We start from the raw sequence: 13672 nt of genomic DNA, 5'->3' as shown, positions 1-13672 counted from the left end.
GGTGGTCTTCTGAAGAACACGACTTCCACTACAGTCTGCCACATTTCTTCAGGTGACAGAGGCACTCCATAGTCTTCCTCTGGCCTGCCAAACTTCTGATACTTTTCTGTCCTCAACTTCTCTAGCACCCACCTCACCAGAGCCTCTCCAAGACTCATAAAGGCCCTTAATCGCATCATGTATAATGGTCACAAGCAGATTCTGGATATTGACTGCCCGGGTTCTTACCCTGGCTCTGCCAAATACAACTTTGGTGCCTGACCAGGCAGTGGCTCAGTGGATAGAGCGTCAGACTGGGATGCCGAGGACCCAGGCTCGAGACTCTGAGGTTGTCAGCTTCTCATCTGGTTTCAGCAAAAGCTCACCAGCTTGGACCCAAGGTCATTGGCTCGAGCAAGGAGTTACTCGGTCTGCTGAAGGCCCGCGGTCAAGGCACATACGAGAGAGCAATCAATGAACAACTAAGGTGTCGCAATGCGCAACGAAAAACTAATAATTGATGCTTCTCATCTCTCCATTCCTGTCTGTCTGTCCCTGTCTATCCCTCTCTCTGACTCTCTCTCTGTCTCTGTAAAAAAAAAAAAAAAAAAAATACAACTTTGGTGACTTGGAAAAATTAAGTAACTATTCTTTGCCTTACATCTCTCTTCTATAAAACTGGAAATGAATAATAGCACCTAATTATAGAGTTGACAAAAGAACTTAAGAGAGAAAACACATAAAGTGGTATCCCACATAAAGTCCTCAGGAAATATTAGCCACTTCTGCAAACTGGCACACCCACAGAGGAATATTCACAGACAAGGTTCCTCTGATGAGATTATTCTTGCCCCTTCAGGTGTGACTCTCTCCCTCTCTAAAACCATGACTTCTCTCACCTGGTCCCCAAGGGCAGCCTGGATGAAGCTGAGCAGCACTTCATAGGTCTCCCGGGTCTCTTTGGTTTTGGGCTTATAGATGATGCCTACCATCTCATCGATGCCCTCAGAGAGCAGAGTGTACCCCTTCATCTTGTTGATGTCATGCCGGTCCTCATCACGCTTTCTTCGCCTAATGGACATGTAGTATGATGGTGAACAGGCAGAACCTTCCCTCCCAGAGGCAAGTCTAAATCAAGCCCACGCTCCTCTCCTTAGCTTTGTGGCAAACAGGTAATATTTAAAAACATGAATCTGTACTTTAGTAAATAATCGCCATTTGGCCTTAGTCACTCGCAGGAGTTAAATCTTGACAGGAATGCAGTAACAGAAAGGGAGTCTTTAGCCATTCTCTCACTAGATACATTAAACATTACAATGAGACACCTTCTCATTAATTTAAAAAACACAAACCTTTTTATTTTGTATGACAATATTATAACTAGATTTTGACTGGCTTTACAGAAAGATTTTTTATTTTTCCAGCCAGAAAACCTACAGCTCCAAAGAAATCTACTGCCATTGATTCCCAAATTATAACAAAACTGAAAAAGAAGTCTTACTGTACAGAATGAAAGATGAATAATACATTAACTCATTTCAAATGTAACTACATTAGCCTGACCAGGCAGTGACGCAGTGGATAGAGCGTGGAACTGGGATGCGGAAGGACCCAGGATCAAGACCCTAAGGTTGCCAGCTTGAGCGAGGGCTCATCTAGTTTGAGCAAAAGCTCACCAGCTTGGACCCAAGGTTGCTGGCTCGAGCAAGGGGTTACTCAGTCTACTGTAGCCCCACGGTCAAGGCACATAGGAGAAAGCAATCAATGAACAACTAAAGTGTCGCAACGAAAAACTGATGATTGATGCTTCTTATCTCTCTCTGTTCCTGTCTGTCTGTCCCTCTCTCTGACTCTCTCTCTGTCTCTGTAAAAAAAAAAAAAAAGGGGGGGGCCTATGAATTTTTGAGACTTCATCATGGGAAGAGGAAAACAGACAATCAGGATCAAAAGAAAATGGTAAGATGAAATTGAATGACTTTCTTAAGTTTTTAAACATATTCCCCCCAAAAGAAATAACAATAAAACACACAAAAATAACCTGTCATTCATGCAACAGATGCTTGAATATCAGTTCATAACAAAAGTAAGGAAAGGACTACAGCAGAGAAAAATTTGTAGGGGTGGGAAGTTAGTAATTGAGGAAACAAAAGGACTGAGACAAAGGAACAGTGAAAGTCTTGAACATATCATGGAGAGGCCCTGGCTGGGTAGCTTAGTCGGTTAGTGTAATCCCAATATGCCAGAGTTGCGAGTTCAATTTCTGGCAGGGCACATACAGGAATCAACTAATGAATGTATAAATAAATGGAACAACAAATCGATGTTTCTTTCTCTTTCCCCCACCCTCTCTAAAATCAATCAATAAATAAAAGTTCAAAATAATCAAAAATTTTCTTTCTAAATATGTATCTTTGTATGATATATGCATGTATATGCAAGTAAAAACACGTGTTCCTAAAACTATTTTGTATATTTTCATTTCTGAATTATAGTGTAGCAAAATATTGTTATCAAATCTGAAGATAATTTAAATGTATAAAATAAGTAGAACAGCCTGACCAGGTGGTGGCACAGTGGCTAGAGCGTTGGACTGGGGTGCGGAGGACCCAGATTTGAAACCCTGAGGTTGCCGGCTTGAACTCGGGCTCATCAGCTTGAGCACAGGGTCACTGGCTTGAGTGTGGGATCCTCGACATGACCTCATCATCGCTAGCTTGAGCCTAAGGTCAACTGGCTCAGCCGTAGCCCCCCCTACCCCACCGCCACCCTCCATCAGGCACATAAGAGAAAGCCATCAATGAACTACTAAGGAGCCACAACAAAGAACTGATGCTTCTCATCTCTCTCCCTTCCTGTCTGTCTGTCCCTCTTTGTCTCTCTCTCTCTCTCTCGCCAAAAAAAAAGTATCTCAGTTATGTTATCAATAAAAAAACCCTGCAAATCCAGTGGTACCTTGACACAAGTTTAATTTGTTTCAAAGCTGAGCTCGTGACTCAATTTGCTCCTGTGTCAAATCAAATTTCCCCACTTAAATTAATGGGAGTATAATTAATCTGTTTCGGCCCCCAAAAACCACATGAATTTTTTGTTTTATATGCTTTTAAATAAAATGTACTTTATAAATAACAAATACATATATATATTAATAAGAAAGAATGTAAAGAAATAAACTGGTTTATGAAGTGTATTTACCTTCAAGGTCAGGCGAAGATGCCGGCAAAAGGGGAGGAGACTGGCAGAGGAGGTTTGCACTTGGTGTGCTATAGCTTAACATAACTTACTGTCAACACAACACTACATTTAATTGCAAAATTTAACTTACACACTAAGTATGATATGTAACGTTATCGCTAAACTTAATTGCTATTTTTTTACTTTGCTTAATCATCGTTTTCTTCACTGACTTTTAGTTTTTTTGCCACACTTTCCTCACTTTCACTTAGAGGCTGTTTCAACAAAAACCCTTCCATGGAAGTTTGTTTCTTCCTCCCTTTCAGAACATTCAGCAGGCCATCTAGTGGAAGGTGGCAGAAGCTCGTGATTCAAATATCCGCTCGTGACTTAAAGCAAAAAAATCCCACGAGTGACTGCTCCTTCCTCAAACTGTTCATGATTTAAAGTGCTCATGTGTCAAGGTACCACTGTACTTTTTTTTGTGACAGAGACAGACAGAGGGACAGACAAGGACAGATAGGAAGGGAGAGAGATAAGAAGCATCAGTTCTTTGTTGTGGCTCCTTGGTTATTCATTAATTACTTTCTCATTTGTGCCTTGAAGGGGGGGGGGGGCCTACAGCTGAGCCAGTGACTCCCTGCTCAAGCCAGTGACCTTGGGCTCAAGCTGGTGAGCCTTACTCAAACCAAATGAGCCCTTGCTCAAGCCGGCAACCTCGGGGTTTTGAACCTGGGTCCTCTGCATCTTAATCAAAAGCTCTATCCACTGTGCCACCGCCTGGTCAGGCTACAAATACTTTTTAAATTTAAAAAATGGTCTAGCCCTAGCCGGTTGGCTCAGTGGTAGAGCGTCGGCCTGGCATGCAGGAGTCCCGGGTTCGATTCCCGGCCAGGGCACACAGGAGAAGTGCCCATCTGCTTCTCCACCCCTCCCCCTCTCCTTCCTCTCTGTCTCTCTCTTCCCCTCCCACAGCCAGGGCTCCATTGGAGCAAAGTTGGCCCGGGCGCTGAGGATGGCTCCATGGCCTCTGCCTCAGGAGCTAGAATGGCTCTGGTTGCAACAGAGCCACGCCCCAGATGGGCAGAGCATCGCCCCCTGGTGGGCATGCCCGGTGGATCCCGGTCGGGCGCATGCAGGAGCCTGTCTGACTGCCTTCCCGTTTCCAACTTCAGAAAAATACAAAAAAAAAAAAAAAATGGTCTAAAAGTTATTTGCCATTTCAGGTACACTTGGTAAGGCCAAAGGACCTTTTAACTCTCAATTTTTTTTTTTTAATTAAAAAAAAAATTTTCCATTGATTTGAGAGAGCAAGTAATGAGAAGGGAGAAGGGGGAAAAGGGAGAACAGAGAGAGAAGCATCAACTCGTTTCATTAGTTGTGCACTTCTTGGTTGCTTCTCATGTGTGTCCTGACTGGGGATCCAACCTGCGTCTATCCCGACTATCCACTGAACCACCAGGCCAGGATCAAGTTGTTTTCACCTTCACTAAGTTGTTTTAACGCTACTGATGTCTCATCTTGCATCCAGCATTTCAGCAAAAAGGCTGCTCAAATGTTCAAGGGTAAATAAATGGCCTTTGCATCTGAAAAACATTCTCCCCTTGGTACTCACTTGGCTCTTCTTTCTTCTTGCATCTGTGGTTTGGTCCGTTGCGCCTTATCTCCCATTCGGGTGCCCTCCAGCTTACCGACCAGGGATAGTACCTCTCCTGTAGGTTCATCCCGGCGGGTCCGGTCAATGAGAGAACGGTCAGCTTGGAGAACAAGATTCGAGTTCTAAAAGAGATCACAATATTATCGAAGTTCTGATATAAGCAGGGCCAATTCCTGTATCACAAAGATACTGGCAGATGACAACAAAGGAAGTAAAAACCGGAGCAACTAAGCGCTGATAATCTCTAGTCAGAATAAAAAGATGTTTTCAAGAAGAAATAGCATCGTATGACTGCGCGTGAGCAAAGGGCAAGAAAATCCGTAGACCGATGCCGCTCCTAATACCTATAAAAACTCACACCGGGAAAGTGTAGGGCACGTTGGGGTGACTTTTGAAACGGGGGCGGGTATAGCGATAAGAGGCCAGAGACCACGATCTGCTCTCCCCTCCATTTTCATGATTCTCCTTTAGGCCTTCACGCTTAACCTACTTTACTCAACCTCCCGCTCCCCACCGGGCTCCCGAACCCGGAGTCCTCCCGGAGCCCACACGCACCGCCTTGTACTCGTACTGCAGGCTGCGGGCAGTCACATCCGCCATGGCCGCGGTGGCCCTGGGGTCTCAGCGACCCACTGCCCTAAACCACACAGGCTCCGCGTTCCCCGCGGCTCTGCGCTCTGCGCTCTGCCCACGGCTGGGGTCAACGCAGAAGCAACGCACTTAAGGCAGAAAAACGAGTTCCCTTCCGCTTCCGGGTCGAGTGCCGGAAGTGTGGGTGGGGCGTACTTTCGGCGGCGTAATCTTGTAGCCTACCGGATGTGACGAGCGTATTCCCGGTCCCTGAGTCTGGGAACCGCGTAATTTTGGGCCGACCACTTCCTGGCAGTTTGGACCCACGGCCCGTACTCAACTTCCGCTTCGGGCTCCTGCCTTTGACCCCCAAGACTCTTTAGCTTCTTGACGAAATTTAACGCCTACTTACCATCCCCCCCCCCTCCCCGTACTAACCCGACCACTTTTCTATCCGCTTCTGATTCTGGAACTTTCTGGTGCACTAGGCAGGCGGGGAGAGTCAAATGAGCCCCATTTCGGGCTGGAAAAACGAAAGAACGTTTAAGGTGATTTAGGCGCGCGCGCGCGCGCGCGCGTGTGTGTGTGTGTGTGTGTGTGTGTGTGAGAGAGAGAGAGAGAGAGAGAGAGAGAGAGACTGAACTTCCTTTGGGTTTCTCTTCTATAGTTTAGAATAAAAGGAAAACTGCTCCTCCCCCCTGTCTGCCCTACCTAAAGCCCTAGGCTAGCTGGGGCTCTCAATTTGATCCCAAATGCTTGTCAAATTCTACAGCAGTGCTCTCACTAGGACCCTTGGTGAAGGCAAGTGCCAAATCCTTAAAGACAGTGAACTCATCCTATGACAAAGCCTGTGACCCCACCCCCTCCCTACCCAGTCCACCAGGTCTCACCTACAGAATTGAAACTAACAGTTGAATGGGTACATTACCCTGTTTGCTTTTGAAAAATGAATTCATTCTCAATAGCAAGCTGTCTCTGGGGCCCAGTTTGACTTGTAGGGATATTTTGTTTGGCTCACTATTCACTCCTTATTTTAAAATTGGGATAATTCAGTCCTGGCTGGTTAGCTGAATAGGTTAGAGCAAGGGTCGGGGACCTTTATGGCTGAGAGAGCCATGAACGCCACATATTTTAAAATATAATTCCTTACGCATTATCCAATAAAAATTTGGTGTTGTCCCAGAGGACCCCTGTGATTGGCTCCAGCCACCCGCAACCATGAACATGAGCGGTAGGAAATGAATGGATTGTAATACATGAGAATGTTTTATATTTTTAACATTTTTTTTATTAAAGATTTATCTGTGAGCCAGAGGCAGTCATCAAAAGAGCCACATCTGGCTCGCAAGCCATAGGTTCCCGACCCCTGGGTTAGAACATCCTCCCGATACACCAAGATTGTGGATTGGATCCGGGGTCAGGGCACGTTTAACAATCAACCAAGAAATGCATAAAATAAGTGAAACAACAAGTCAGTCCCCCCCATCAATAAATTAAAAAATAAGTTATTTTTTAAAATTAAAATAGTTCACACAAAATACGGATGTCCAGCATCTAGGAAGAAATCAATACTGGCCACATGAGACCCACATTCCTACAGGGCATACCTTCCAGTGCTAATCAGCATTTGCCAGCCTTTGAGGACACATGCTCCTCCCACTGCTCCTGTTTTCTCATACATGGCCACCTCACTCCTTGGTGTTACCTGCATGATCCCTGTAGGCATTGAGTTTGTAGCCCTGACCTGATTTTTGTAGCTCTGAGACTTCCAAGGAACAGTCAGTCATCCTTGTAGCAGCTCTGTGCCCCAGCGGCTGTTTTGCCTTGAGGTAGCTACCTGGTCTCCTGGATGAGGATCATTTTGTCATCCTTAAAATTGAGGCAATGAAACCTTATAGGACTGTTATGATTAAATGAGGTAGTGTGTTTAAAAGCACCAGCAAAGTGCCTTAATACTTAAGGTGGGGGCTCACTGAAGGTTATTGAAATCTGAATCCTCAAGACTGACTTTCATTCCATGGTCATGCTGTGGTCTACCCACCTGACACAACAGGGTTTGAAAAATATTTCCGGGATTCTGCTCTGCATTTCTGAGGAGTGGTATTCATGTTCACAGTTGAGAGTGGGCCAGAGGGAAATCTGAAGCAGGAGGAAAAGGAAAATTCCCCAATCTTTCTTTTTCCTCACTAAGCAGTCTCTACCAAACTTAATTCTACATATAGTAACTTAGATGGATTTGGAAATTTCCAGAGGACATGAGTACTTGAAAGAGCTTTAGAGATAGAGTAGTTTAGCTTACCACCTGAGCAAGATGCAGCCAAGAAAGATTATCACGGAGAAATGTAGGTATAGAAAGAAAACAAAAGCCCTGGCCAGATAGCTTCACTGGTTAGAACATTGGCACGAAGCACAAAGGTTGCTGGTTCAATCCCTGGTCAGGGAACATAAACATACAGGAACAGATAGATGTTCCTGTCTATCTGTCTCTCTCTTTCTCTCTCTCTCTCTCTCCCTTCCTCTCTGGCTAAAATCAATAAATAAATTTTTTTAAGAAAAAAAGTGCCTGACCTGTGGTGGCACAGTGGATAAAGCGTAGACCTGGAATGCTGAGGTCACCAGTTCAAAACCCTGTCTTCTCTGGTCAAGGCACATATGGGAGTTGATGCTTCCTGCTCCTCCTCATCTCTCTCTCTCTCTCTCTCTCTCTCTCTCTCTTGCTCTTTCTCTCTCTCTCTAAAATGAATAAGTAAAAAATATATATAGAGAAAAAAGTGGCAGCTATCCTTCCTCACCCTAGGAAAGGGGCAATAGTTTAAGTCAGAGATGGGAGTTATGTTGGGCAAAACAGTTCATAGAAACTTCATGGGCTTTCTTAGGGAAAAGAGTGAGGCTGGTCTTGATGAAAGAAAGAACTGTAAGAGAAGGAAAAGGTGGCCCTGGCTGGTGGCTCAGTGAATAGAGAGCCAGCCCAGTGTATGGACATCCCAGGTTCAATTGCCAGTCAGGGCACACAAGAGAAGCAACCATCTGCTTCTCTTCCTTTCCATCTCTCCCTTCTCTCCCTTTCCCTCCCACAGTCAGTGGCTCAATTGGTTCAAGTGTGACCGCAGGTGCTGAGGATAGCTCAGTTGGTCTGAGCGCATCAGCCTCAGGCACTAAAAATAGCTGTTGAGCTATTGTCTAGTTGAGCATTGGCCCTAGACTGGGGATTGCCAAGTGGATCCCAGTCAGTGTACATGCAAGAGTCTGCCTCACTAACTCCCCTCCTCTCACCTAAGAAAAAAAGAAGAAGAGGAGCAATCTGAGGTTGGCATGCAGACAAGAAACAAGAAAGGTATCCAGGAGGCAAGAGAGCTCAGGAAGACGACAGTCAGACAGGACCTAAAGGAGCCACTATCAAAGAAAATTTCTCATCATGGTGATTGGCTTATGCACTTTTATGCAGTGATGTTCAAATTGTTTTTTAGTAGCTACCCATATGAACTTTATTACATTCTCCATTCATTTACTTAAATCCTGAGTGGTAAACGCTGTTGTGTTTATGGGACTCTAGGGAGTGAAGGAATGAAAGTAGTGTCCAGGGAAAGTTGAAATGGAGAAGGGAAACCTAGGTCATAGAATACTAGACACAGAACTAGAGAGATTTCAGTGAAAGCAGCATTTGGTACAAGAGAGAACGGAGGAAAAATATGTTTCTGAGAATTCCCAGACTTCTGACAATGGAGATTTGACACCAAAAGCACAAACAACAGAAGAAAAACTAATTAGATTTCATAAAAATTTTAAATATTTGTGCTTTAAAAAACACCATCAGGAAGGTGAAAAGATTTGTGAGATAGTATCCAAAATATATAAAGAACTTTTACAACTTAATAATAAAACAACCGAATTATAAATGAGCAAAGGATTTGAATATGCATCAAAAAAATACACAAATGATCAAAAAGCACATAAAAAACGCTCAACATCATTAGTCATTAAGGGAAATGAAAATCAAAACCACATGGAGGCCTGGGCCAGTTAGCCCAGTGGATAAAGCATAGACCCAGCGTATGGATGTCCCAGACTCGATTCCCACTTTGGACACACAAGAGAAGTGAACATCTGCTTCTCTTCCCCTCCCACTACACTCCCTCCTCTCCCACAGCCAGCGGCTCAATTGGTTTGAGCACTGGCCCCAGGCACTGAGTAGAGCTCAGTTGGTCCAAGCATCAGCCCCAGGTGAGTGTTACCAAGTGGATCCCAGTCGGGGCACATATAGGACTCTTGTCTCACTATCTCCCCTCCTCTCACTTCAAAACAAAACAAAACAAAAACTATGGAGACACTATTTTATACTCAGTAAGATGGCTGTAATAAAGATAGATAATAATAAGTGCTGACAAGGATATGGAGAAATTGGAACTCTCATACATTCCAGCCATGCATGTTAAGTGGTACAGCCACTTTGAAAAATAATTTGATAGCTCCTCAAAAAGTTAAACAAAGAGTTATAATTTGACCCAATAAGTCCACTCCTAAGTATCTACCTAGAAAATTGATTACATGTTCAACCAAAAGCTTGTATGCTAATGTCCACAGAAGCATTATTCATAATAGCCAAAAATGGAAACAACCCAAATTTCCCATGAACTGATAAATGAATTTATAAATTGTGGTAGAGTAGATCTGTATAATGGAATGTTATTCAACTCCCAAAACTGATGAAGTACTGATAAATGCTACAACATAGGTGAATCTCAAAAATGTGTTGTGTTAAGAGATAAAATGATGCATATTACATTTTTAAAATTTTATTTAAAATTTTATTTGAACATTCAAATTAGGCAGTGTGGTTAGGAGCACTCCATTGTCTAGAGCAGTGGTAGTCAACCTGGTCCCTACCACCCACTAGTGGAAGTTCCAGCTTTCATGGTGGGCAGTAGCAGAGCAACCAAAGTATAAATAAAAAGATTTAACTATAGTAAGTTGTTTTATAAAGATTTATTCTGCCAAACTTAGCGAAAATCCATCATAAAGTACTTGCTAAGTAATTATTATTATATGCTTTAACTTGCTGTAACTCTGCTTTATAAATTTTTTTTATTATATTTTTTTTCTGAAGTTGGAAACGGGGAGGCAGTCAGACAGACTCCCACATGCGCCCGACCGGGATCCACCCGGCATGCCCACCGGAGGGCGATGCTCTGCCCCTCTGGGGCGTTGCTCTGTTGCAACCAGAGCCACTCTAGCGCCTGAGGCAGAGGCCATAGAGCCATCCTCAGCACCCAGGCCAACCTTGCTCCAATGGAGCCTTGGCTGTGGGAGGGGAAGAGAGAGACAGAGAGGAAGGAGAGGGGAAGGGGTGGAGAAGCAGATGGGCACCTCTCCTGTGTGCCCTGGTCGGGAATCGAACCCGGGACTCCTGCACGCCAGGCTGACGCTCTACCACTGAGCCAACTGGCCAGGGCTTGCTTTATAAATTTTATAAAGTAAAGTTACTTCCCTACTTTATAAATCACCATTACTGTGGAACCGGTGGGCGGTTAGAAAATTTTACTACTAACAAAGATACAAAAGTTGGCAGTAGCCTGACCAGGTGGTGGCACTGTGGATAGGGCGTTGAACTGGGATGCGGAAGAACCCAGGTTCGAGACCCCAAAGTCCCCAGCTTGAGCGCGGGTTCATCTGGCTTGAGCAAAAAGCTCGCCAGCTTGGACCCAAGGTCGCTGGCTCCAGCAAGGGGTTACTCAGTCTGCTGAAGGCCAACTGTCAAGGCACATATGAGAAAGCAATCAATGAACAACTAAGGTGTCATAACGAGAAATTGATAATTGATGCTTATCTCTCTCCATTCCTGTCTGTCTGTCCCTGTCTATCCCTCTCTCTGACTCTCTCTCTGTCCCTGTAAAAAAAAAAAAAAAAAAAAAAGTGGGCGGTAGGTATAAAAAAGTTGACTAACCCTGGTCTAGAGCAAGAAGGAGAAAGACTTTTGTAGAGAAGATAAGGAAGCAAAGCAAGGAAATTACTTGATTGGCTGTAGCTTAAGCATTTACCTTATATGGGAAAGCTCTTTGGTTGGCTGTTTGATTGGTTGTCATTAGGTTTTGATTTTTTTTTTTTTTTTTTTTTTGTATTTTTCTGAAGCTGGAAACGGGGAGAGACAGTCAGACAGACTCCTGCATGTGCCCAATCGGGAACCACCCGGCACACCCACCAGGGGCGAAGCTCTGCCCACCAGGGGGCGATGCTCTGCCCACCAGGGGGCAATGCTCTGCTCCTCCGGGGCAAAGCTCTGCCCACTGGGGGCGATGCTCTGCCCCTCTGGGGCGTCGCTCTGCCGAGACCAGAGCCACTCTAGCGCCTGGGGCAGAGGCCAAGGAGCCATCCCCAGCACCCGGGCCATCTTTGCTCCAATGGAGCCTTGGCTGCAGGAGGGGAAGAGAGAGACAGAGAGGAAGGGGGGGTGGAGAAGCAAATGGGCGCTTCTCCTATGTGCCCTGGCCGGGAATCGAACCCCGCACGCCAGGCCGACGCTCTACCGCTGAGCCAACCAGCCAGGGCCAGGTTTTGATTTTTTAAAATTGACTTTAGAGAGAGAGAGAAAGGGAGAGAGGGAGAAATATCAATTTGTTGTCCCACTGATTTTTATGCATTCCTTGTTTGTATGTGCCCTGATGGGATCAAACCTGCAACGTTGGCATATGGGGACGATGCTTTTACCAGCTGAGCTACCCAGCCAGAGCCTAGGTTTTAATTTCTTAATGTGCTTGAGGCATTTCAGCATTCGGTTTGATTTGCTTACATAGGCTGCTAAGGCATTAGAACCAACTCAGTCTAGGCCTCCTTGTTTAATTAATTTAACAAGTGAAAGAAGCATCACCAAAGATCATATATTGGCCTGACCTGTGGTGGCGCAGTTGATAAAGCATTGACCTGGAAATGCTGAGGTCGCCGGCTCGAAACCCTGGGCTTGCCTGGTCAAGGCACATATGGGAGTTGATGCTTCCAGATCCTCCCCCCTTCTCTCGCTCTGTCTCTCCTCTCTCTCTGTGCCTCTCCCTCTCCTCTCTAAAATGAATAAATAAAAATTAATTAATTAATTAATTAAAAAATTTAAAAAAGATCATATATTGTATGATTCTATTTATATGAAATGTCAAAAATAGGCAAATCTACAGAGACAGAAAGATTAGCAAATTAAAAGGGTGTGGAGAGGAGGGATAGGGAAAGACTGCAAATGGGAACAAAATTTTTTTTTTTTAATAATTTTATTTTTTTAATGGGGTGACATCAATAAATCAGGATACATATATTCAAAGATAACAAGTCCAGGTTATCTTGTCGTTCAATTATGTTGCATACCCACCACCCAAAGTCAGATTGTCCTCTGTCACCTTCTATCTTGTTTTCTTTGTGCCCCTCCACACCCCCTTTCCCTCTCCCATTCCCCCCTCCCCCCCGTAACCACCACACTCTTATCAATGTCTCTTAGTTTCACTATTATGTCCCACCTACGTATGGAATAATACAGTTCCTGTTTTTTTCTGATTTACTTATTTCGCTTCGTATTATGTTATCAAGATCCCACCATTTGGCTGTAAATGTTCCGATGTCATCATTTCTTATGGCTGAGTAGTATTCCATAGTGTATATGTGCCACATCTTCTTTATCCAGTCATCTATTGATGGGCTTTTTGGTTGTTTCCATGTCCTGGCCACTGTGAACAATGCTGCAATAAACATGGGGCTGCATGTGTCTTTACGTATCAATGTTTCTGAGTTTTGGGGATATATACCCAGTAGAGGGATTGCTGGGTCATAAGGTAGTTCTATTTTCAGTTTTTTGAGGAACCACCATACTTTCTTCCATAATGGTTGTACTACTTTACATTCCCACCAACAGTGTATGAGGGTTCCTTTTTCTCCACAGCCTCTCCAACATTTGCTATTACCTGTCTTGCTAATAACAGCTAATCAAACAGGTGTGAGGTGGTATCTCATTGCCATTTTGATTTGCATTTCTCTAATAGCTAAAGAAGATGAGCATCTTTTCATATATCTGTTGGCCATTTGTATTTCTTCCTGGGAGAAGTGTCTATTCATATCCTCTTCCCATTTTTTTATTGGATTGTTTGTTTGTTTGTTGTTGAGTTTTATGAGTTCTTTGTATATTTTGGATATTAGGCCCTTATCTGAGCTGTTGTTTGAAAATATCATTTCCCATTTAGTTGGCTTTCTGTTTATTTTGTTATCAGTTTCTCTTGCTGAGCAAAAACTTCTTAGTCTGATGTAGTCCCATTCATTAATTTTTGC

General features: G+C 44.1%; 1 protein-coding gene across 1 annotated transcript in view; it reads right to left on the bottom strand.

The window, feature by feature from the left end:
• Positions 1–5548, bottom strand: part of SNRNP200 (small nuclear ribonucleoprotein U5 subunit 200) — a 34509-nt gene extending 28961 nt beyond the window's left edge. The window contains exons 1-3 of the mRNA XM_066377675.1: positions 5363–5548; positions 4766–4929; positions 879–1050 (exon numbers count right to left, since the gene is read on the bottom strand). Coding sequence (XP_066233772.1) covers positions 879–1050; positions 4766–4929; positions 5363–5407 — 381 coding nt within the window. The 5' untranslated portion in view covers positions 5408–5548. The remainder of the gene's footprint in view (positions 1–878; positions 1051–4765; positions 4930–5362) is intronic.
• Between the last annotated feature and the right edge of the window lie 8124 nt (positions 5549–13672).

The sequence above is a fragment of the Saccopteryx leptura genome, chromosome 3 (assembly GCF_036850995.1).
Source record: "Saccopteryx leptura isolate mSacLep1 chromosome 3, mSacLep1_pri_phased_curated, whole genome shotgun sequence".
NCBI lineage: Eukaryota > Metazoa > Chordata > Mammalia > Chiroptera > Emballonuridae > Saccopteryx > Saccopteryx leptura.
The sequence above is the reverse complement of the archived record's forward strand: the minus strand, read 5'-3'. Positions and strand labels throughout refer to the sequence as shown.